This window comes from Staurois parvus, unplaced genomic scaffold, assembly GCF_062004578.1.
Source record: "Staurois parvus isolate SC_StPar_1 unplaced genomic scaffold, SC_StPar_1.0 ptg000104l, whole genome shotgun sequence".
In the NCBI taxonomy this organism is placed as follows: domain Eukaryota; kingdom Metazoa; phylum Chordata; class Amphibia; order Anura; family Ranidae; genus Staurois; species Staurois parvus.
The window spans coordinates 11716002-11741700 of record NW_028317900.1 but is presented as its reverse complement, the minus strand read 5'-3'; the positions used below and the strand labels follow the sequence as shown (position 1 = coordinate 11741700).

Genomic DNA, 25699 nt, shown 5'->3' with positions numbered 1-25699 from the left:
TAAGGCTTGGATGCAGCTGCTGGGCCATGGAAACCCATTCCATGAAACTCCCTACACACTGCTGTTGTGCTAATATGAAGGTCACAAGACGTTTGGAGGTCTTTATCTATTGACTCTGCAGACAGTTGGCGACTTCTACGCACTGTGTGCTTCAGCATGCGCTGACCCTGATCTGTCATTTTATGTGGCCTACCACTTCATGGCTGAGTTGCTGTTATTCCCAGTTGTTTCCACTTTGTTATAATACCACTAACAGTTGACAGTGGAATATTTAGTAGCAAGGACATTTTACGGATGGACCTGTTGCGCAGGTGGCAACCTATACCTATACGGTACCATGCTTGAATTCACTGAGCTCCTGAGAGTGACCCATTCTTTCACAAATGTTTGTAGAAGCAGTCTGCATGCCTAGGTGCTTGATTTTATACACCTCATGGAAGTGATTGGGACACCTGAATCCAATGATTTGGAGGGGTGTCCTAATACTTTTGGCAATATAGCGTATTTTCTTTTCCACACTGAATGCATTTTATCACAGTATACTGAAGAGCAGCCCTAGGCTGAGTTGCAGTGTGAATGGGACACATAAAAAAACAATTGCTTCCTGTGTGTCCTTGTCGTGACAGACATTTTACAATGTAGTAAAAGGTCTGCACTGCACACCGTGTGAATTAGCCCTGATACTTCTGAGGCACTGACCCAGAACAAATCTGCAGATCATAAGTCAGGACCAGGGACAGACTGACCATTTGGAAACTCGGGCACTGCCTGAGGGCCCGGGGTCAGTAGGGGGCCCCATGAGATGCCCCTGGTACCTCTCATAGGCTTTTTTGGATGTGGTTTGAGTGTGCGCGAGGACACAGGGGCCCCATGAACCCCCATTGCCCGGGTGCCCCATGAGTTGTCAGTCCGCCCCTGGTCGGGACTTCACTCTGACTTTTTAATCTGCATGCTTGTTCCAGAACAGTGACTGGTCAAACCAGAGAAAGCCAAGAAATTAGTATATTCAGAAGGAGACCAGCAGTATCAACCCCTGTATATCATTTTTAAATAAAAAAAAACTATGTACAGGGCACATCTGCATATACTGAGGTAAGAGGATGAAGACAGACAGTATAAATAATTGGTGGACACAAAACTTGGTTGGCTGCTGCTCCCTAACCTTTTCCATTTACTCATCTCTTTCTGTCATCCACATTCACTCCCTGCCTGTCCTTGGAGCTCTGATCTTTCAGTATATCATTCTGATTATTAAAGCTTTAGTAATATATCTGGTCAAAGGGAGCTGTATTTTATTCCAGGCATCAGAAAACCCACCACAGTATTTCTATGACACATTTGTATAGGAATGCAATGCTGTGTTGTGTCCCAGAAAAGGCAAAAAACACAAGAATAGATATTACACAATGTCCCGTGTCACTTAGCAACCTTCTTTCAGCTTAGTGTCTTTACAGAAATATTGAAAGGATCACTTTTATACTGACACCTATATAAAATGCTCATTGAGACAGGAATAATAGTAGCAGCTAAAAAAGATGTACAATGATTTGTCTAGACTGGAAGCTCCTATTCACACCTGTATACACTTTAATAAGCATTTTTGTTTTGTGTACTGACGTATGTTGCATTAAGACATCCCATTTACTTGGAATGGTCCTTAACAAGCCTTAATGCAAGAAATATCTTACAGTCTCTAGTTTTGGAAACTGCAGCATTCCACGGTGCACAATGTTTTCCCATTTGTGTTGTGTTAAATGGAAAACATGTTTGAATACACTGTATATGTGCACTGGGGTGCCATTCAAAATTAATTGCAGCACAATTCCCATATACTGTATGCTTTGGTGCATAAGTGTCAATACACCTGATGTCACACATTGATATACACAAACATACCATAGGTGTGAAGGGAGTCTTCGCAAATTCCCTGTTGATAGTGTTGTCCCAAGAGAAAATGTTTGCAAAGCATGCACACACTATTCAAAAAACTGTGCATTTTGTTGGGCAAACCTGGGATTCCTGTGCTAAGTAATAAGAAAAGAAATTCAGCTTGATTAAGCAGGGACAGACCAAATTTCTACCCATCTATGGCTGTTCCTGCTACAGAGAAGTCGATCTAACAATTGGCTTCCCCTCAAAATGAGTTGCTGGAAAACTTACATTCAGTCAGTGCCTTCAGCCAATTGACTGCAGCACTAATCAGTGTATTCTGATGGTGGATGAGTCCCACTGTCAGAATACAATAGTGCAGCGGGGAGCATTCCTCCATCCACTTCACAAGTATGAATGGGGGAATCCATTTGTCCATCTATGGCCAGCTTAAGGTTGTATAGTTTCCTTAATTGTTTCCAGGGATCAGGACAGATTCTTTTTTCCTGTTGGAGAAAATTGGACCATGCTTTATAAGGGCATTTTGCATTCCTCTGGATGTTTTGGGGTTGAAGTTGATGGACATGTGTTTTTTCACCCTGACTTTATAACTATAGTTATGATCATTGTGTGGTTATTGAGGTCTGTTGGCTTGACTGTTGTTCATCCATCACCTGATAACCGATGATAAATAGCAATAGAGGGCTGGACTTGGCAAAATACAGACTTGCTTTAGATGTAAAAAAACATTTTTAAGTATATGTATAAATATAGTATCTCTCTCTCTCTCTCTCTCTCTATATATATATATCTATCTATTGTATATATATGTATATAGTGTGTGTGTGTGTGTGTGTGTGTATGTGTAAGAGGGGATGGAGCAGTGGCAGGCTTCATTTGCTGGTAATAGGATTACATCAGCAATGACTCTGGGGAGAGCCAAGTTAATTGGAACACAATGGTCTCATCTGAGAGTGTTCTGCCAGTCAAAAGATGGACTACCTGGTGAGCCCTGGCATGAAGACAAGCTCTGATTTTATGTGTATGAGACAAATCCGCAAGGAGATGTCTGACCCCATAGAGCAAAAATCATAGAACCCAATACTTTTAGCCTTTATTAAATTTTTTAAGGGGTATAGACTCTGACACCATTTTTAGGTACAGGTGTTCAAAAACCAAACTGCCAATACATTAGCTTGCAGAGTACACAGAAGGGCATAGAAGAGGGTAGAATACAATATCCAGGTTCTACTCATATCAGCTAAGTACCATAAATAAAAATGAGGCTACACCATACACACAATAACTAAATCTGGTTGACTGAAATTTGGGGAAACGTTGCCTGTCTGAAGAATTTCGATCTGCACTACTATTTGCAGGTGGTTTGGTCAGAATCCATCTGGTCTTCTTGAAATGCATCAAGTAAATAACCAAACAGAATTACTTGGCTGCAACTCAATACATAAAATATAGAGACAAGGTCAAGAGGCTATTATAATGTTGGACCAGTCAAGCTTTGGTTATATGTAGAATTTTTTAAAGATAAGAAATCGTTTTTATATGGCTAGGCTCATACAATTTTGTGAAAACCGTACTAGATTGTAAGCTCCAAGGAGCAGGGCCCTCCTATCCCTCTTGTATTGAACTGTTTTGTTGCTGTATTGTCTCCCTTTATATTGTAAAGCGCTGTTGGCACTATATAAATCCTGTATAATAATAATAATAGTTCTATATTCTTAGGAGTGATAATCATCATTATACAATTATGTCTGCTCGTACATGAAGTAGAGCAGAGTATGAGAACATAGTCTGAAAAGGTATAGAATGATCTAAAACAATATCCAATATATTCCTACATTAAACAAAATTAAAGGATAAGGGCATTTTATGCAGTATCCACCCATACCCCCTCACCCTTCTGATTACTTCAGTATGTAACAACACAAACCTCAGACCAGGTACAGATGCTGTGGCGTAGACTAGAGCCAGGAACTGCTCAACTCTGGCAGAAGCCATGCTTCATGTGTCCAGCCCTTTGCCATTAACTACAGTAGGTAGGAAGTAGACCTACTGGAATGTGCAGTCTCCATTGAAGCCATGAATAAATAGCAATACATATAGCTGTTCAACAAGAGAATGGCAGCACCAGGTGTAGCAATCATGTAGCAATCATGCACACAGAGATGGACGCGGTCATCCATTTTGCTCCAAACCCCTCCATTTTGTATCTCTCTCTCCCAAATCAGCTTTCCTCATCCCCCCTCCCTCTCTGTTGAGTGACATGTGGTCTGTTTGATGCAGATCGCTGAGCTTCAAAAGACATTCCAGGGAGTCGTAAAAACAGACTTACATTTAAAAACTCACTCCATATAATTTTATATCTCCAAATAGGAAATAATTACACAAACATGGAACACATATTCGGATGGCTCACGGTAAGACAAGTCGCCTGGTATATTACACCCCCTATCTGACATACACAGGAGAGCAGAAAATTATATCTCCTTAACCATTCAAGCAGATATTTCATATCTAACCATTCAGCAGATGATTCTGGGTATTAATCTACTCGTGGATAGAATGTTATGTGTACCTAGGAAAAGTTTTTGGCCATAGCATAATTTGGAAAGGCTTTGGTCAAAGCCTGAGCTCCCCACCTACACAACCCCCTCCCTAAATGAGGCGATTGGTTCTCTGAGTCGGGGAGACACCCTGTGGAGTTCCTAGAAAAGCTAAGCTAAGCTGAGTTGAAAAGTTGAAGAATTCTCCCTTTTTAACATCGGAACCAACTTTGGGAGAAAAAGCCCTTTTGCTCAGAAAACTTGAAAGCTGCTTAACCCAAGGCTTTTGGCAAGTACTTTATCTATCTAAATTCCTTTCTGTTATCTCTTTGCTGTGCTATTGCTTTCTGTATATGTATATATATATATTGGCTACATCTTTTTCTGTAAATATTTTTATTGCACCCTTTTGATCTTTTAATAATAAATCTTACTTTCTGAAAATGTTGAACTGTTTCTAAAGCTCTTTAATGCAAACTAAAGAATCCCTGCCTCTGAAAAGCGCTACTGTGTGTGTGTTTTAAACTTCAGTATATCTCTGCCTGCGGTGACAGTGGTATACCGACGATTATTCAAACATTATAGTGTTATTGCTCATATTGCCGAGTTTCCTCTTTCTCAGTACAAAAAGGAGATGGTGGCAGTGTGAAGGGTTAATTGCGTAGTTAACCTGACCCAGTAACAATCGCTCCCAGGCTGCCGGCACACAGGTTGTGGTCCATTAGCTGGAAAATCTTTGTGCAGGGTGCAGCTGGGCGTGGCATTGTTACACACGTGACAGCGCGGTTTTAGATTGGCTAGTCCTTCAGTCGCGAGTTTGGTGAGAAGGGCTGGGGTCTGATGCCGCGATCGTCACACCAGGTGTAGGCTAAGTACTTGTTAGTGCCTGTGTCAGTACATCCTGGACTGATTAGGAGAGTGAGATGGGGCATGTGGGCAAATAATGCATTTATTCTTTAAACAATTAATTTGATTTAATTAGTGCAATTTGCAAAGTTAATTTTAATAATTTACATGCTACTTACAAATTCTTCAGTGCTTTCCATCAATCCCTTTTCTTGGAGGACCTCACAACTCAGATACTGAGTGGCACGCTCAGTGCTCCTACTACAGTCCTACAAATACAGTTCCAGTTTGAGAAGAAAAGAGTTAAGCTGGCCATAGATGGATTGAAATTCAACTGGTTCTGCAGGGATTCGCCAAATTTCAATGCATGTCTGGCAATTGCAGTTGAACAGAAGTCAGGTAAAAGCTGCTTAGTCAGTGGCTGCAGCGCTGATCTGTGTATTCTGACAGTGGGGGAATCCCCCACTGTGAGCATAAAATAGTGATACGGGGAGGATTCCCCCAGCTACCTCAAATGTGTAGGTGGGGGAATCAGTTCAGGTTTTTTTGTTTAGCCTGCCAGCTGATGAAAAGAGCTGCACTAAGTAGGGACAGTGTTTATGGTTGTAAAAGAAATCAATATCACCATAGTGAAGCTCCTACTATTATAGGGAAATTATACAAATTCCACACATATGGTACAACAAGTGAAACTCTAACTCAGGACCCCAGTAATGCAAAGTAAGAATGTTGACCACTTCACTAACCCACTGTCTAATACAACTATTAGCATTGAACTAACTAGTATTTCCATTAGATTTGCTAATTCTGTGCTTTCCCTTTATTTCACAGCTATTAGAGTACAGTCAGTCTTGGAAAAGCTTTGTATCTCCAGTTGCTTCACCTTTTGCATCTGCCAGAAATATTCAGGCTGTGTGAACTGTATAGGGATTTGCAAGATGAAATACAGTCAAAGCACGTTTCATGAGATGGGTTTTGTTCCAGGTGACGTCAGCCCTCCAGACAGAGAAGGGGAAACTGAATGGCTTTGATGAGAAGACCTATCTATCCACAAAGTATCTAAAGGCTGGAGAGGATCCCTACCGTCAACATGCTTTTAACCAGCTGGAGAGTGATAAGCTGAGTAGTGACCGGCCCATTCGGGACACAAGACACTATAGGTGAAGCAGGATTTTGTTAACATATACAAATACATAAGAGGACATTGTATTAGGGTGAATGTAGAGGTCAGTGTACTGGAAGCTAAAATCTGTTAGCTGGTCTACGTAACAAACAGCTGCATGTTTTCCACTCTTTGGCTGCACTACTAAGAATTATTCACATTGAAACTTGACCACAACTTAGCATGGTCCTACAATTCCTTCCTAAATTTGACCATTGAGGCATCAGAGAAGAAATGAGTTCTGCTTTTAAATTCAGTGCTGTCGAAACATGATCTTTCTTTTTAGATCTCAATGCTGCTGTATTAGTTTCTTACTTGATCATCATTTTTTTCATGCTGAGTATGCACATCCAATCACAATGATGGCAGGCAGTACAATCAGTATTGAAGTTTGTGTTGCCCTAAGATGGCCTCTATGTCCAGTATTAAAAAGGAAATTATCCGACATCCTGGACCAAAAAGCGTGAAGTTTGTCGATTTTGAATATGTCTTAGATTAATTAAGCTAGTAATAGATGGCTCAATAAAAGCAAGTAACTTTCCTGATTTCAAGCATAGCTTGCAATTATGCTGTTTGTGAGGTCGTAGAGGCGCAATGAGAATGCTAAAGAGTTTTAGGTGTTTCGTATTGCAGAAAGAGATTTTCCAACTTTTTGGAAAATCTTCCTGTGAGCAGGACCTTATCCTTCACTTAAATATGGAGAAGGATGAAGGATTGGATAGACCGTGTATGCTACCCTATCAATAATGGACAAATATCGTAGCTAGTCCAGGTGCTCAATGAATCATGCTAGGAAGGGGATTGGGAAGATATGTGTCTTGGATGCACTCTTCTATAGACTTTAGTTTCTTTTACAGATGCCCCTCTAAAAGCCTAAATTGGAGTTTGGGGACACTAGAGGAAGATCCTAGAACAAACCCAGAACATTCTGAAGGCATCATGTGATCTAGCTGGATCAGGAAGCCTCGAAACCCCAAAGGAGGCGTTTGTAGGCATGCAAATTGGGGGAGATTTACTAAAACTGGTGCACTTAATGTGAAAAATATATCAGATGCTAGGTTCACTTTAATTTCTGAGGAAATGTATCACCACAATGTAGATTGGCACCAGCAGTGTTACATATCCCACACCTTGCAAACAATGCTATATATGAATCATAAACTTAGTTAAATTATTTTTAATAAACATATTTGATAATATTTTTTGTGCAGTGGTTTTATTTCTAAGCACACTCTGACTGCAAATAATCTGCCCCTCTCCTATTTCCTACTAGGTGCACCTCTCTGCATTATGATGCCGACCTTCCATCTACCAGTGTTATTATCACTTTTCACAATGAGGCTCGTTCTACTCTTCTCCGTACTATCAAAAGGTGAGCACCAGCAAAAGGATCATTTGTGCATGTCAGGTACCTGCCTCCCATGAAAGATCATGCATACAGTAAAGTATGTATTAGGATCGAAAAAGAAAGTACCATACTGGCATATTAGTTCCATTGATGCATACAGGCAAGAGTCTACAATAGCAGTGTACATGAGGAGCACCACAACAAAACTGGACAATTATGGGTAAATCATGCAGCAAAATGTAGTTGAAGAGTACTGAAACGTCATGGAATGGGTCACCAGACTTTTTGCAGCTCCATTAAAAAGCAGACATGTCCTCTTAATTTATAAATTTCAGAAACTTGATGGTATAACACCTCTTCTTCTTCCACAAATCTCCACCTTCAAGCTCAATTGGCTAGATGGAAATTTATTCAAGGGTTTTGTTCTTAGGGTTTTGCCAGGGGAGGGGAATTTGCTAGAGGAGAGAAGATTTTTGTCGGTATGGGGTTTGTTGGAGGAGGGCAGATTTTTTGGAGTAGTGATGAAGCACGAAGCAGTTACTGATTTTAAGAAATCGTGTATTGTATGTGGTTGAACCACCATCATTGATGTTTTCATAATTTACCCAATAGAAAGAGATTTATTTTTATGGACATGTTAAAGGCCTAAAATGAATCCTGTGCCAAGAGAAATGCAGGAGCTTCCATTACTGACCTCCTTCTGAAAATGCTAAATGCCTGATTCCCTGACTTTTCTGAGTTTTTTAGCAAACATGTTGTAATGATTCACTATTTGCAGCCTGCATATTGTAACAGTTGACAGATTGTTGCTGGTTTATTGTATACAATTTCCTTTTTGGGGCAGAAGTATTGTCAGGATATTCATTTTTGTCTCTGTCATGCAAAGTCAACACTGTTTAGAGCAGCCTTTCGTAGCCTTTTTAACATGGAGGAACCCTTGAAACAACTTTTTGGTCTCATGAAACCTCAGCTAATAATTACTCTATTTACAGCTCAAAGTACATTTGTGTGGTGGTCACTGGGAAGGATGCTCCTTACATCTGTGGCCATTGGGAACACTCCCTTTTACAGATAAAAACAAAACATCAACGCTGTTGTTGGTTACTTATCCAACAGGCAAAAACTGATCACTACTCAAGGAATCCCTAACAATCTCTGGAGGAACCCCAGGGTTCCATAGAACCCTGGTAGAGAGGCTGATTTAGAGGTTCATATTACTATAATATAGTTCCCTATAGGTCTGTTATTATCAAAGCATGGCACTATTATCCTTAAGTTTCGCCATGATGCACTGTGGGTAATACTAATAAACTCTTAACTTTTATTTTATTTAGCATGTGATTATTATCATCATATTTTGCTGAGGCCACTTTTAAAACATTCAATTTTTTTCTATTTTGCACACAGATATTTCCCCTTTTTGCACTTCTGCGCACTACATGCACCACTAAGAAAATCTTTGATAATATTTGGTCACCAACGCTATTAATTATAAAACATTCAGACCAGGAAAACCTTTACTGTATCCATTTTCTGTCCATTATTAGTATTTATTTAATTTAAGGATTACTAATGGAAAAAAATTTATATATAGGGGTGCATGGGGAGGTGCGGGGTTTAGAAACTAATCTGCCCTGGGATTCACAGACTCTTGACACACTATTGGTTCAGCATGAGAGCCAGGCAAAGTTTTGTTTTTATTTTTTAGTTTTAGATAGAGTGGAGAGTGATTAGAACTCCTGTCAGTTTTGTATTGCTATCTTTGCTCCTGCTAGAGCAATTCACCCTCTCTGTCCTGTTTAAAGTTATCACTCAGAGTGAAAGTGAAAGAAAATCCCAAATTTTGGGTTGTCACCAGAACAGGAATAGACAAGACACTAGTTCTAGTGACCCTGGTGTCAGCCATGGATTTTCTAAAAGTGTGTCTATTTTAGGAAGTGAAGAAAAATCTCTTCAATAGGACACAGATGGCCAAAAAAACTGACAGGATGGATAACCCTCCCTTATGCTATACAAAATGAAAAAAAAATGTTTTGCCTTTAGTTCTACTTTAGTGACTTTTTCAAATGCTGTTATTTTAATTACAGAAATAGACAGAGCCCCAAGCATAGCAAGTTTCTACGATAAGCTTTTCCATACTAGGAAATTAGGCATATCTAAGAACATGGTATGAACTTGTTCAAATCATATATTCTGTTATTGTAGCTTAGCTAATGTCTACACTGAACCCTTCCCCATTCTTTCACCGTTCTATGAACTTTCTGCTGTAATGTCTGTTATAGTTCATGAAGTTGATAACCTTTGTATGTACAGCAACAGTGAGGATTTACGTTACCTAGAAGCACAGAAACATAAAAGAGTAGCAGAAGAAAAAGACCAAGTGGTCCACTGAGTCTGCCTCTTTTTAGGTCTTTTTCTTTTGTTGTTGGGGGGTTCAGTAAGTGCATTATTTTACATTTAAAAACTTTGAACTTCATTTTTTAGTGCTTTGACCTATTTCTTGTAATTTTCAATCATGTTCAATGTTAGAAACACCTGCAAGAATATCAACCCTATTGCGCTACTTTGTGTCATCAGCATAAAAAACATAGTTTACCCACTAAACCTTTAGTTATATCAACTGACATAATAGGGTTGATTTACTAAAACTGGAGAGTGCAAAATCTGGTGCAGCTGTGCATGGTAGCCAGTCAGCTTCTAACTTCGGCTTGCTCAATTAAGCTTTTGACAATAACATCTGAAAGCTGATTGGTTCCTATGCAGAGCTGCACCAGATTTTGCACTCTCCAGTTTTAGTAAATAAACTCAATATGTCCTCAGTAAAGCCATGCTTTTTTGGGTCTAACAAAATGTTTTTTTAAATTATCATTGATCCTTCTTAATAGAACTGATGCCATTAATTTTAATACTACAGATGTTAGTCTCATTGGCCTGGAGTTACCAGTTTCTACATTGCTAGTTTGCTACCCTTCTTGTGGATAGGTACAGTATTAACTCTCCGTCAGTCATGGGGAACATTTCCTGTTAGAAGAGATTGATTTAAAAGATTAGTTAGTGGTGCAACAAATATATCTCTAAGTTCTCTTTGTTTGTGATGAGTACCATGAAGACTCTAGAAAATGTGAAAATTAAACATCACTGTTTGGACCTATATGATCTTCCATATTGTTCTATGCATAGTTACATAGTTAAAATAGCGTGGCGTGGGCCGAGGACGTCAAGCCACACAAATGGAAGTTTGCAAGCCGCCATTTTGTGAGTCACCATAGAACACTGGATGCAATATTGTGGAAGCTATTCAACTGTAGTGTCCCAGTTGGGAGCTTTTTAGTGAGTGCACTTAAGCTTTTTAATAAATATTGATTGATAAAAGTGATACACTATGATGGGCATCTTTTCTGCATTTTCGGAGGATATGCTGGATAAGAAATAGGAAGATCATTCTGGAGTAGAGTGTGGAGGAGAGTAGAGCAATAAAAGAAATTATACCTACCCGGGTTAAAAGGGAAAGGCACTGTTTGACCTAAACATTTATAGGTCAAAATAAGGATGTGAGAGTACATATGTGTGTTGGCGGAGGAGAAACACAGAAGAGTGATTTTGAACAAATATTTACAAGAATTGAGTAACCTTATTAAGAAGAATTTATATATTATATAAGGACTCTTTATGTTATATGGGACTTCTATGTCTCAAGATGAACACATTGTTTATTTATGCACTGTGATGTTTATATGCACTTTTTAAGGAGTTATATGAGAAATTGTACAGGCACTTTATTATGAGGATTGCACATATGGTATAAATTGTATAATTTATATTGCGCTGCACTGGTTTACAGAGTATGTACTGTTAGCACTGATAATATGTTTGGCCTACTTTTGTTAGCTTTTATACACTTTGCTATCAGCTATTTCTGTATCCTTGTATCTCCTGTATACTGATTTTGTCTACTAATGATTACAATTCTGATTACCTCTGTAGTGCACTCTCTGTAGATTTTTTAGTTCCATCTACTCTTATTAATTTTCCTGTCATATAATCTAGTTGCCTCCAGGATAGTTGACTTTAATAGTACCCACAGGAAGTTTCAATTCACTCTTGGTATTACTTGTAACTGAAGCTGTCATGATCAAAGCACAGCACAACCTTTTGGTAAAATCTGGTAATGCAGTTGTCTAGTCAGATCCTATAGTATTCCATAACTGTGAAACAGCAGACAGGAAGTGACTATAGTCTGCAGTGAGAGTGCACCAAAATACCCTCTTTTGCTCTCAACCACCTACAAATCTCCTTTTTTTCTTTTTGCTTTGACTTCCCCATATGAAGGTGGCTACGTTCATTCTCCACAATTCCACTGTATGTAGGAACATAGCCACCCTCTCTTGCTTGCTCCCAAGATGGCCCAGGAACAACTGACTATAGACTATAAATTTTGTAGTGAGTATAAAGCACATCTAGTCCACCACATATACCCTAATTTCTAAATATCGAGCAATATTTTGATTTTTCCAACTGGAGTTGGGCTAAAACACCTGTAATCTGTCTGAGGCACAATGTCCACTGCCAGCTAAGAAAATATACAGAATCCTCCAAAGTCTATGATTAGTACATCCCAGAACCTCACCCCTCACATCACTGATACATTTAAATCTACCCCTTAATTAGGGTGACTGCTAAGATACAAATGCCTTCTCTGGGTGTGAGTAGCTACAGTACAATAATTGACATTTATCAAGAGAATTAGCAACATATATGCAAATTAGATTGCCTTTCATTAGCAAAGTCTCTGCAACAGATTTACAGTGTATTGGGACCTGTGCCAACTACAACAGATTTGCAAAGTTTGCTTTATTACTGAAGATGTCCTTCTAAACAGACTCATAATTAAAAAGAAACTTCACCCCACATTATAATTTTTCTTTTCCAAGTCTGTCTTTCTTTTTAGGTGAATTGTCCTTCATTATCATACTCATGCTCCCAGCAATTCCAGCATTGCTCTGCAGTACCCATATTTCACTGCTGCTCACCCAGCCCTGTGCCACCATCTTCCTCTCTTGATGGACCCCTAATTATGCATGTTATCAAGTGGCCAGCCGCAAGAAGCAGCTAGCCCCTTGATGATGCGCTACAGAACATGTGAAGTGTCCTGAAACCATCCTGGAATGTGTGACATGGTATCTCTGGAGACTGAGGGCAGCTGGCTAACCCCATTCTTGTCTTTGTGAGAAAGCCAAAAGTTCAGGGTAGGATACAGTAATAATGTATTTAGCCAAAGGAGGACGTTATGACTCAAGCTGTAATCTTGTAATAATAACCTTTTAATAACCTTGCCTTTCTCTGCAACAGAATTAATAAATGTCCTCTGTTGTAATTTACCATTCCTTTGGTGGTATATTGGTCCATCCTAGAGCAGCCTTGAAGTGGCACCTAGATTCAACAAAACTTCAACTGTTTTAGCACATTTTAATGGTGGCTCCAGTTGATTACTTTAAATCATTTTGGTAAGAGTGAGCGCTTAATTACATGTATGTATAACAAAAGACAAAACTTTTAGTTAGATGTGAATAGTATATTGAGGTGTTTGAATCACTGCCAATTTATTTCTGCTGTCTCAGAGGTTCACTTTCTCTAATTGTCCTAATCACCAGTATCACCGCTAATGAAAGTTAAGAACCAGAACAAGAATCAAGAAGAAATCTTCCAGTGGGGGTACTGTGTAAGAGAGGATTTCCCCCACATTGGAAAGATACCCCCTTATTTTCTGTTGAGTCTACAGGACAGGAAGCAAAGGAAAATCTCCCAAGTAAAACACAGATATCAAAGCAAACAAATACTTATCCTTTGCTTACCTTATCCAAAATTTAAAAAAAAAGGTTTTGGCTTTAGATATACTTTGTCTCCCACAGAATCATGTACATTTAGCATTAATTAATCATAAATTATTAGACAGCATAGTTGTTTTGAATCTACATCACAGTGGTATACTATAGACTGTTGTGAAGAAAGTTTAGAGATACAGGCAGTCCCCAAGTTACAAAAATTCAACTTACACACAACTCGCACTTAAGAACGGAGGCAGCGTGACGTCACCCTGGTCCCAGAAACCGTCGGTCAGCCATCTTGCTGCACACTGCATGCTGCCATCTACTGTCCTACAGACCTGTCAGCAATCCCACATTAATGCACGGCCAGTAACCCTTGCCTATGCTATCCACAACATAAAAATAACTTTTCGGCTGGAAATGTACCTGTTCCAACTTCCATACAAATTCAACTTAAGAACAAACCTACAGAAACTTGTTCGTAACACGGGGAATGCCTGTATAGATTATTGTTGGTAAAGTTTTAATAAAGTTACTGTAAAGTCAGCAGTGACTTGATTATAGCTTGTTCATGTAATTTCCAAGTGTCAGATCATATTGCAACGTTTTCTTTTGAATTATGGATTTTTTGGTTTAAGGATTTTGCAAAAGTGACAATTTTAAACTTTCTCTTCAGTTCAAATGCGCTTTTATTTTACATGCAAAGACATTTGAGCACCAAAAAAATGCATATATACATTTATATGTATATACATTTTTTTTAGAAACTATAAAGGTCACCTCAACTCATGATTAATAGTTCCCACAACTGTCAACAGCTGGCAAGGTACATCTTAAAGTGGTCCTGTCACCAATTTGCAGGCTTCCCATACCAATAATGTGTAATATAGGTACTAATACTGTCTATGATGTGTCTGTTGGTTCTTCCCTTTCTCAATACGATGTTCTGCAGTTTTCCTCAATCTCTGACACTTCTTGGTGTGTCAGTTGCTTTCTCAACTAGACAGCCTGCACTGCTACCCCTCTCCACCCCTTCCCCTGAAATCACAAATCCATGAGCATTCTGTAATAACAATGCAGAGGCTTTGTGTGACAGTGGAGAGTAAAATGATTCTGATGGCATAAGCAGCGGGAGGGAGCAGCATGGGTTGAGATAGAGAGTGACATTTTTTGAAATTCTATACTTCTATATTAGAGGTTATTACAGCAAAAGAAGATATTGACAATGGACAAGATCTACGGGATAATTACCAGGCAGGCTTGTACAGTATGCAATTCAGTTTACTGGTTGTAGAACAGAATACAGTGGTTTTAGGGTATTAATACGAAGCTGTATGACAAGGAGGCAAAAGAAAATATAATTATATCTTTTTGTATGAAGAAAATTTTCTGTGGTTCATAGAAATCAGTTCACCACTTGCACAGGCTTCTGAGATAAATTAAATATACCTCTGAAACTTTAAAAGTAGCAAAGGTACACTTATTTGATATAAGCAGCCTACAAACAAAGTAGTAGAAGGGTGACTTTAAAGCAGTATTAAACCCAAAAGCAAATGTTTATTATATTGTAGCTTACCAATTCTTATGATGTCTGCATTAGTTTTCTTTTTAGGCTTTCTTTCCCTTGTTTACACATGGTGAACCGGTCAGTAAAACTTTAATAATTCAAATTATTTCAACAGATCAAGCTTGTCCAGCAAAAGCGGCAGTTAGAGGATTGAGACAAACAATCTACCATATGTAAAACCTTTATTTCAAAGGAAAAAAAACTGTTGCTGTAACTTCTTAAAAAGTGTTAGCTGGAGTTTGGCTTCAATATGTTTAGTGTATCTAAATCTGCTAGTATATCCAACATTACCCTCCCCCCCTTTGCTCCGTCATGCAGAGTGGAGTCATTTTAATTCAGAGGGTGTGGCCAGATCACCAGGTGAAAATAGAAGGAAGTGAGCCTTCAAAGAAAATCAATGCAGCCACCACATATTGTATATATTTATTTCAGGTACTTATATAGCACCATCAATTTACACAGTGCTTTACATATATATTGTACATTCCCTAACCCTCAAGGGGCGTACAATCTAAGGTCCCTAACTCACATTCATACATACACATACTAGGGCCAATTTAGACAGGATTCAATTAACCTATCAGCATGTCTTTGGAGTGTGGGAGGAAACCCACGCAGGCACAGGGAGAACATGAAAATTCCAGGCAGGTGGTGCCATGTTTGGGATTTGAACCAACAACCCTAGTACTGCCAGGCGGAAGTGCTAACCATTTAGCCACTGCGCTGCCCGATATAATGATTGATAAGCTGCAATATATAAAATTTTTGGTTTTGGGTTTAATACTGCTTTAGGTTATCCCCAGACATTAGATAACAGTCTCATGTTCCGACTGTTTTTGGTGGGATTGCATGACAGTCTATTATTTTAGGCACCCTAGCAGCCACCACCAGATAAGGCAGCATTTGCACAGCTTAGAAAAATGTTTTCTTATCACCATTGCACCAGATTCTTTCCCAACCTGTTCCATAAACATATGCTGGAATCCTCTGAAAACCGCAGGTCTTAAGAGATTTGCCCTTTTGAAGGGCATGGATTGTGTCTGTGAGACTTCTATTTTTTTCTTGGCTAATTCTGAGTATCTTTACCTAGGAGGCATTGGCTCTATCTTGGTTCCTCCAGATGCACCTCCATGAGAAACATATTGATATTGTAAATTCCAGTTAATTGTATCTTTTAATACCTCTACAAAGATCAAGAGTGGGTTCCAATATATTGATTCTCTCACATGTTCTCCTGAAGAAGGATTTCTGAAACACGTCAAGACTACATGTGAATTGTGTTCAGAATCTATACATGTTGTGAATGTCCAAGTGGAGAGTATTGTAAGATGCTTTAGAAATGTTTTAAATGGCATAAAATACAATTTACTCAGTTTTTGTATACATGTCCACATAAAGTGGTATGACTACAAATGGTGTTATAGTATTATATGATGTTTAGGGACGTTAAACTATAGCACACACAGTCTGGGCCTTCAACTGTTCCATAAACATAAGTGGTCATCCAATGCCACCTTTTGTGCTTAGGAAAAGTACAGGCCTTCCTTTAGATTGTAAGCTCCACGAGCAGGGCCCTCACATTCCTTCTGTACTGAAATGTATTGTCCCTTATATTGTAAAGCGCTGTGCAAACTGTTGGAGTTATATAAATCCTGTATAATAATAATAATACCAGCACATCTTCATGTTCTGTAGTGTATGTGGTCATATTTATGAATGAAGAAAAGCAGTGTAATCACTCATCAAGGACTAATTTATACACAGGTCTTATATATAATTTGAAACTAATGCACATATTTATATTATAATATAGTATACGTAGCGTAAATCACCTTTTAGCCCTGTAAACAGTATAATCCTATAATGCACTGGAAAATTCTAAACAAAAATGGAGAGGAGAAAGCACAGCGATCAGGCGCAATAAAACAAACTTTATTAAACCAAACCTACACTGTGTGCACAATTATTAGACAAGTAAGCATTTTGACCAAATAATCATTTTTATGCATATTGTCCAACTCCAAGCTGTATAAACTTGAATGCTTATTGCATTTAAGCATTTCAGGTGATGTGTATTTTTTTAATGAGGGAGGGTGTGGCCTAAGGAGATCAACACCCTATATCAAAGTGTGCATAATTATTAGGCAGATTATTTTCCTCAGGCAAAATGGGCCAAAAAAGAGATTAAACTGACTCCGGAAAGTCAAAAATTGTAAAAAGTCTTTTAGAGCGATACAGCACTCTTGAAAGTACTAAGATAGTGGGGCGTGATCACAAAACCATCAAATGTTTTGTTGCAAATAGTCAACAGGGTTGCAAGAAATGTGTTGAGAAAAATCGCAAAGATGTAAATTAACTGCCAAAGATTTGAAAAGAATCAAACGTGAAGCTACCAGGAACCCATTATCCTCCAATGCTGTCATATTCCAGAACTGCAGCCTACCTGGAGTGCCCAGAAGTGCAAGGTGTTCAGTGCTCAGAGACATGGCCAAGGTAAGAAAGGCTGAAACTCGACAATCACTGAACTAGACACACAAGTTGAAATGTCAAGACTGGGCCAAGAAATATCTGAAGACAGATTTTTCAAAGGTTTTATGGACTGAAGAGATGAGAGTGACTTTTGACAGACCAGATGGATGGGCCCATGGCTAGATCAGTAATGAGCACAGAGCTCCACTTCGACCGCCAAGGTGAAGGTGGGGTACTGGTATGGGCTGGTATTATTAAAGATGAGCTAGTTGGACTTTTTAGGTTGAACATGGACTCAAAATCATCTCCGAAACTAACAGTTTTTAGACGGCACTTTCTTCAAGCAGAGAGGAAAAAGTCTGCATCTTTCAAGAATACCATGATATTTATGCAGGACAATTCTCCATCGCATGCATCAAAGTACTCCACTGCGTGGCTAGCCAGTAATGGCCTTAAAGATGAAAAAATAATGACATGGCCCCCTTCCTCACCTGACCTAAACCCTGTTGAGAACTTGTGGGCCCTTCTTAAACGGGAGATTTATGGTCAAGGAAATCAGTACACCTCTCTGAACAGTGTCTGGGAAGCTCTGGTTGTTGCTGCACAAAAAGTTAATTATCAACAGAGCAAGAAACTGACAGACTTCATGAATGGAAGGCTTATGACTGTTTATGAAAAGAAGGGTGGCTATATTGGTCACTAATTTTTTTTTTTTAACCACATCCCCGCCACCCTATAGCAGATATACTGCTACAGGGTGGCAGGGGTGCGCAATATAATGTGTATATATACGTGATTTTGTATTTCTTGGTAGGGGGCGCACACCCTACCTGCGCAGCCATGCGCAGCCGTGCCTGTCAATCACCGGGTCCCGGCCGGTGATTACCCGCTACTGACTGGTGATTACCGAGGATCTCCAATGGAGAGCTGCTTTGTTTACTAACAGTTCTCCTCCTTGTTGGCTCAGGCACACTGCTTTAGATGGCTGTGCACATCACAGCCATCCAGAGTAGTGTGCTTACAGTGAACCACCAACACACCGCCCCCAGTAAAACACTTCCTGCCCAGTGTCATTAGTACAGTGTCAGTGCTTTTTCTTAGCACTGATCACTGTATTGGTGTCACTGGGGATGTCAGTGACACCAAGTCAGTTCCTCCCCCAGTGTCAGAATGCCTGCCGCAGTTCCACAGTCCCACTATAAGTCGCTGAACGCTGCCATTACTAGTGCAAAAAAAAAAAAAGAAAAAAATAAGAAATTCCACTATATATACTGCCATTTGTAAACACTATTACTTTCATGTAAACCAATTAATTTACACGTATTGGGATTTTTTTTAGCAAAGACCTGTAGCAGAATACGTTTTGGCATAACTTTATGACAAAATTTTATTTTTTTTACTGGACATGCTTAATTGTCAAAAATATTGTTTTTTTCTCAAAATTGTCAGTCTTTTTTTATAGCGCAAAAAATTAAAAATGCACAGGCGATCAAATATCACCAAAAGAAAGCTCAACTCATGGGAAAAAAGGACGTAAATTTCACTTGTGTGCAGCATTGCATGACCGCGCAATTGTTAGTTGAAGTAACTCAGCGCCGTAATGCAAAAAATGGCCTGGTCAGGAAGGGGGGTATATCTTCAGGAGGGCAAGTAGTTAAGTGACAGAAATACTTATTTGTAAATTTTTAGTTATTTGTTTATTGTTCTCACTTTAACAAATAAAAATAAACAAGTGAGATGGGGAAATTTTTCTTTTTCATTTAGTTGCCCAATAATTCTGCACACATAGATATTCTCCTAAGAAAGCCAAAACTTCACTTTTACTTTCTTAAAGTGTTACTAAACCCAGGACCCTGCATACACTATATCTGATCTCACACAATACACAAAATATGGAAATGCAATTATTTTAGTAAATATAAAAAATACCTTTTCTCATCAGCAATTAGAGCAGCCTTGTGACTTCTAACAGTGTACTGCTGAGCACTGGTTAAAGCTTGTAGGAGGAGTTTTCATTCTCTTCTCACTGCCCTATGAGATTGCATAGCCCCTGACCCTCTGTCTGGACAGCACTGATTAGCCCTGTGATGATCACATGCACTCTCCAAAGAATAAGAAAGAAATCTCTATCAGTATTCACCAAACTGAGCATGTGCAGTGTCCCAGAGTGTTCTATCAGGAGATGAAATGGGGAATGTGGAAGAAGGGGAGGATCAGAGAAGACAGGATCAAACATTCTTTTTACACAATGCAGATGATTAACCCCTTACGTTCCACAGTGAGTATAACAAGACTGCTTTACTACATATACAGACTGATTTTACTGTTGGGGGTTTAGTAACACTTTAAATATTAAGGTTTGAGGTGTATTAACATTTTGTATTGACCAAAAGCACTGTAGTTGTTCAATAATGAAATGAATCCTCAAAAATACAACTTGCCTAATAATTGTGCACACATTGTAGATATTGCATTCATATTTTACTAAAGATAAGGGCACTTTGTACACAACCATGCGGAGGGAAATGCATGTCCTTCTTCATGGTTGTCTATAAAGTACCCGTACCTTTGGTAGAATGTGACTTCTATATTCACCTCTAATAAAGTATCTTTTATTGTACCAAATCTGTGCACTTTATTTTCTCAGGTTTTTTTTCTATGCATTGTTATGCTGTCTAAAAAGCTGCCAATTGATCTGAGACTGAAGGGGGACTATATGGTCAATAAGTAATGGGCTTTGCTGAGAAGTACCATGCCTAGCGTGGATTGGTACATTTTCTTTGAATCCCATAATGTGCATGGCCCTTTCTATCAGTTGTTAACTGATGTGTTCTGAAATATGTAGAATTAAAGAAAATAAAGTCTACACATAAATGAGCCAGCTTAGAATTTAGAAAAGGAATGTGCATACATATATGAGGTTTCATGAAGTGTATTTGGGGTTATTCATTGTCTACTTTGCTATAACACAGAAAAATAGACCTGTTTTCACAAGCCCTGAATGTCTGGGGGTTTTATTTATCAAAATATCTGAGAATCTCCTTCAATACTGTCAGGTTTATTCAGTGAGACAAAAGTAACATGCTTTACTGGTACAACAGTGACAGTTCTGGATTATTTTTACAATCTATGCTGACTTTACATAAGATATTTTTAAGTGCCATTCTTGAACAAATGACTGCAATTTCTGTGGCAACCAGGCATTTTTTTACAAGTTCCTTCAGCTTTGTTTTCACACATTCATCCAATACTTCAATTCTGCTGACACTAGAAGGATTTAACACTTTTTCTATGTGTTGTCACATACACACTTGTATATATACACATCAGGGAAGACTGCATTTATATGGATAATGAAGCATCAAATGCACACTGTTATTTTCCCATTGTAGGTTCACTATCAGTGGATGTTCCCAATGTTGAGAGATACATTTTGAAAATAAAAACTTATCGTTAGATCTATTTTAGGGCAAAATTCTAAAAACGCCATCTGTTCAGGAATCGAGCGTTATAAATTAGGTCTACCTTCTGTGACAGAAGCTTAAATTAACTTTAGGCATTATTATATATTACCTGTATATAACCAAATACGTTTTGTGTGTCAGTGCTTAATTCACAAGACTAACTGTTATCTCCTTTATTTGATACAGCGTTTTAATTCGAAGCCCTGCAAATCTAATTCAGGAGATTATTTTAGTGGATGACTACAGTGCGGACCGTAAGTACTCCTCTGCTCTTTCCCTACTTGAACTCATCACCCATAATGATGTGTGAGAGAGATGAGCTAAGTCTGCCATGTGATTAGAGGGTGTTATTTTGTACAACAGATGGCATCTATTTCTGGTTTTTCACTTATCGTGTAGCTTTGAGAGTTTAAATCCCGTGTACTCTCTTCATTTCACATTAGTTAAGACGGTGATCATTATATTACCTATTATCTGTAGGCTTCCAGATCTGTGTTTTCTTGTTTCAGTATTAGGTACAGGTTTTAGCTGGCAAGCTGCCATCTTTAAAAGCTGCCAGACATAGCAATGGACATGCTGCCTGTAACACCTTGGCTTTTGTATAGATGTTGGGACTTTTCAGGTGTTACATGGATGCATTATGCATAAACAATATATTTTGTTAAAAATCTTATATTGTATTAGAATAATCATGCATTTAAAAATGTCATTAAAAGGAAAAAAGAACAAGTTTCATATGGGAGCACACTCAGGCCTTAGTACATCAATAGACCTTGGTGTACAATTGGCATCTATCAATATACTAAGGCCTATGTAAGCCTGCTTTTTTCCATTTTAATTTTTTTAATGTCTGATAATTCTACTAAAACAAACAATTTTAAATATATATATTTTGACATTCCTACGTCTTCCTCAAGTCACATGTTTGTATCTGCCGGGGATCACAATAGGCTGAGATCAAGCCACACTCAGTGCTCACTCTGCTGCATAGATCCTGTATTATGGACCTCCTGAGGAAGTGTGCATGCCTTGACATCAACTAAAGGGCACGGCTTTCCCAGTTGTGACATCGCTCTGTATTAGGAAGACTCCCCAAAAGCAGAACTGAGCGAACTTCGTCACCCCAGGACAGGGAGTGCCGGTACATTCCCCCCCCCCCCCCATGGAAGGGGCACCAGGAAGGATTCAGAAATATAAAACAAAGGAAGGCCACATTAATGGACAGAGCCGATTGGATGCTTCTCATTTCAGCCATCGTCTTGTTATATGACACCCTCGCCGCCGCCTCATTTAACCCCCTAGGACCCCCAGGTGACCATCCCAGGACCCAGAGGAGAGCTGTATATAAGCAGACCCTTGTCCGTAGCCCAGCCCTAAAGAGGACCTCTAGAAGTATGACCATCATTATCCATTGAAGTGGTATCCATTCCAGGCTACATCCTATCCAGGACTGAGGGGACCTCTGGTACATTTGATGTAAATGTGCATTTATATTGCGCCTCTGGTGAGTGTGCCATTTATCCGTTATTTCTTGCACGATACCGGATCACATGTGTCACTGGGATTAAAAAAAAAAATATATATATATATTTATATATATATATGTTGTTCATGCGTAATGCAGCCACATAGCACCTGAAAAGTCACAGCTTGTCCTCATATAAAGGTATTGAACATTAGTGTTGTGGTATGCTGATTTGGGTAGCCAGCCAAAATCTAGAACTTTGTATAAAACCCATAAAGCGAATGTGGTGCAAGCCCCAGGAGGGATCAGTTGGTAAGGACTATACAAAGGAGGGCCTTTCATTCTGATCATTAGGTAGTCATTGGTTAAAACCCCTGTCAGTTTTTTATGTATTCCATTGTGGAGCATTTTCTTTACTTCTTGTTGTGAAGGAACAACAAAAAGTTAGATAATCCTGTCAAATGAACCACTTGCTTCCCACGCCTATTCTGACACTTCTCTCCTACACGTAAAAATCATTATTATTTTTGCTAGAAAATTACTTAGAACCCCAAAACATTATAAATGTTTTTTTAACCAGAGGCCCTAGAGTATAAAATGGTGAGTGTTACAATTTTTTTGTCACATGGTATATGTTCAGCAATTTTTTGGGAAAAAACACAATTTAATGAATTTTAGTGCACCCAAACACAATATAATACCCATATTTTGGTAAAATATAAAAGATGATGTTATGCAGAGTAAATCTCATACATAAAAATCTCTATAAGTGACGCTTTATATATCTTTACAGGTTAGCAGTTTAGAGGTCTGGGGATAGAATTATTGCTTTTTCTCTGACATTCACCATGATACCTCACATGTGTGGTGCAATCACCATTTTTCTATGCATGCAGGACCGATGGGTGTTTTCATCTTGGGCCCAAGCACAGGAGGATGGGGGTGCTTTAAAAAAAGGTTTATTAATATTATTTTTTTTATTATTTTAAACTGTCTCTTTCTTTCAATTTTTTTCAAATTACTTTTATTGTTGTCACAAACAATGTAAACAGCCCTTGTGACAACAATCAGCAGTGACAGGTCCTCTTTACAGAGACATCTGGGATCTATCTCCTCTTGGGGTCTACCTCCGCTGCTCTTGACAGCATCAGATCAAACCAAGATCAGTCTGATCTGATGCTTGTACAGGCCAGGAAAGCTAGCAATAGGTTGTAAACAAAATGCAGGAAACAGAAGTGACAAGATACTGTCCGCTTCTGGTTCCTAATACCATAGAGGTGACCAGAGACAATCTGATCTCCGAAAATCTCTATGGTAAGCCCGTGAAAACACTGGCTTCAGTGCTTGGCTCCTCTATTGCACTGGAGAGCCCGGAGAGGCGCCAGAAGGCAGCACGAGGATGTGGGCACCCGACTGTGACAGCTTGCAGCTTCACAGGCCGGTGCCCACTGCGCATGTGCAAGCAGTGCTGTGCACTGTGAATGCTCCTACTGTCCTCTAGGACCTGTCATGTGTCTCCGACTACTGCAGGGGGAGAATAACTTCTGCTTCCAATCACCTAGGCGATCTCAGTGGAAATGGGAGTGGGTACCTGTTAAAATTGGATATCCACTCCCCTCCCCCACTCCCCAAAGGTGCCAATCCTTAACAGGGAGCAGAGCACAAAGCCTTAAAGTGGAGCATCCCCTTTTGGGTGGAGCTCTGCTTTAAGGACAGGGTCAGTTTGCAATCACATATTACTGAAAGGAGATTAGTGGGCTGGCTTGTCCATATAGTCAGCTTACAATGAAATTCCTATAGTCAGCTAAGGTAACCAGAATACCTAGGATATTAGAGGAATTCTTAGATATTAATAAGGAATATGAAATATACAGTTTCCCTATCACCCATAGACAGCAACAAAACCTAATAGAGGTTCTAACCCTTCATTAAAAAAAAAAAAAGGATCGGTCCACCTAAAACTGATATTTCTAGGTCTGCACGCCTACAGTTGTAGAAGGGATCCCAGTTTCCCTTCATGGGTTTATAAAGAGCTTAGTAAAAAAAAGTTCCTGTTATAGCAGTTGGACTACGTTGTATAATTCCAGCATGGGTTAGAAAAGCAGAGTCCCCAAGAGATATAAGAAGACAATAAGTGACTCCACCAACCAACCACATTTACAACTGAAGTGTTACTTTTAGGCAGACTAACCGATTAACAACTGAGGCATGTGATTGAGTACATTAGGGCTGTAATGTTGCATGAAGTAGCTCTGATGATTATGGCAGTGCCAGTGAAGGTGCCGCTGGGAAGAATGGGATATTGAGTGTCAGAAAACAGATGAGTGAATTTGCAATCACAATATTCTATTGACTTTCAGTGATTTCTTGATGTAGAGTGCCCCATAGCACCAATACTGTGGAGCAAAAGAAGGTGACCACTTATAACTAACAAATGGGGGCACCACTCTGTGTTTAGCACATGAATTTCTAGAAAGATAGGTAGATGTATGCCAGTGTATTCTGTAATTTTTTTGTGAACCCTGTGTGCTCAGAACTGTTCTGATAAAATAAATAATATACCCTGTCTCAATTACATAGGTGGTCAGTGTATATCTTCTCATTACATTGGGGCAAGGTGTCAGTGTAAATGTTTCCCTTACATTGTTGGTCAGTGTAAATCACTCCTTACATTGGTGGTCACTGTGAGTGCTCCTATTACATTCGTGGTCAGTATAAATCCCCTTTACATCGGTGGCCAGTGTAGAAACTCCTCTTTATATTGGTAGTCAGTAAAAATCCTAACTAGCATTTGTGGTCAGTGTCAAATCCACCCTTACAATGGTGGTCCATGTAGAACCCCCCTTAAATTGGTGGTCAGTGTAAAATTCCCCATTAAATTGATTGTCTGTGTAAATTCTTTATTTTGGTGGTCAGTGCACATTCCACATTACGATGGTGGTCAGTGTAAATTTCTGCTTATATTGGTGGTAAGTGCAGAATTGGCCTTACCCTGGTGGTCAGTGTAAATCCCCCCTTACATTGGTCATCAGTGTAAATCCCCATTAATATGGCCCCCTAACGTTGGTGGTCAGTGTAGAAATGTCACCTCCCATCCAGCACTGCCACTAATCCTTTCCGCCC

General features: G+C 39.1%; 1 protein-coding gene across 1 annotated transcript in view; it reads left to right on the top strand.

The window, feature by feature from the left end:
- The window catches only part of GALNT16 (polypeptide N-acetylgalactosaminyltransferase 16), a 206571-nt gene that overhangs the window by 83790 nt on the left and 97082 nt on the right, over positions 1-25699 (top strand). Inside the window, exons 2-4 of the mRNA XM_089671333.1 lie at positions 6261-6436; positions 7712-7810; positions 21298-21365. Coding sequence (XP_089527459.1) covers positions 6261-6436; positions 7712-7810; positions 21298-21365 — 343 coding nt within the window. The remainder of the gene's footprint in view (positions 1-6260; positions 6437-7711; positions 7811-21297; positions 21366-25699) is intronic.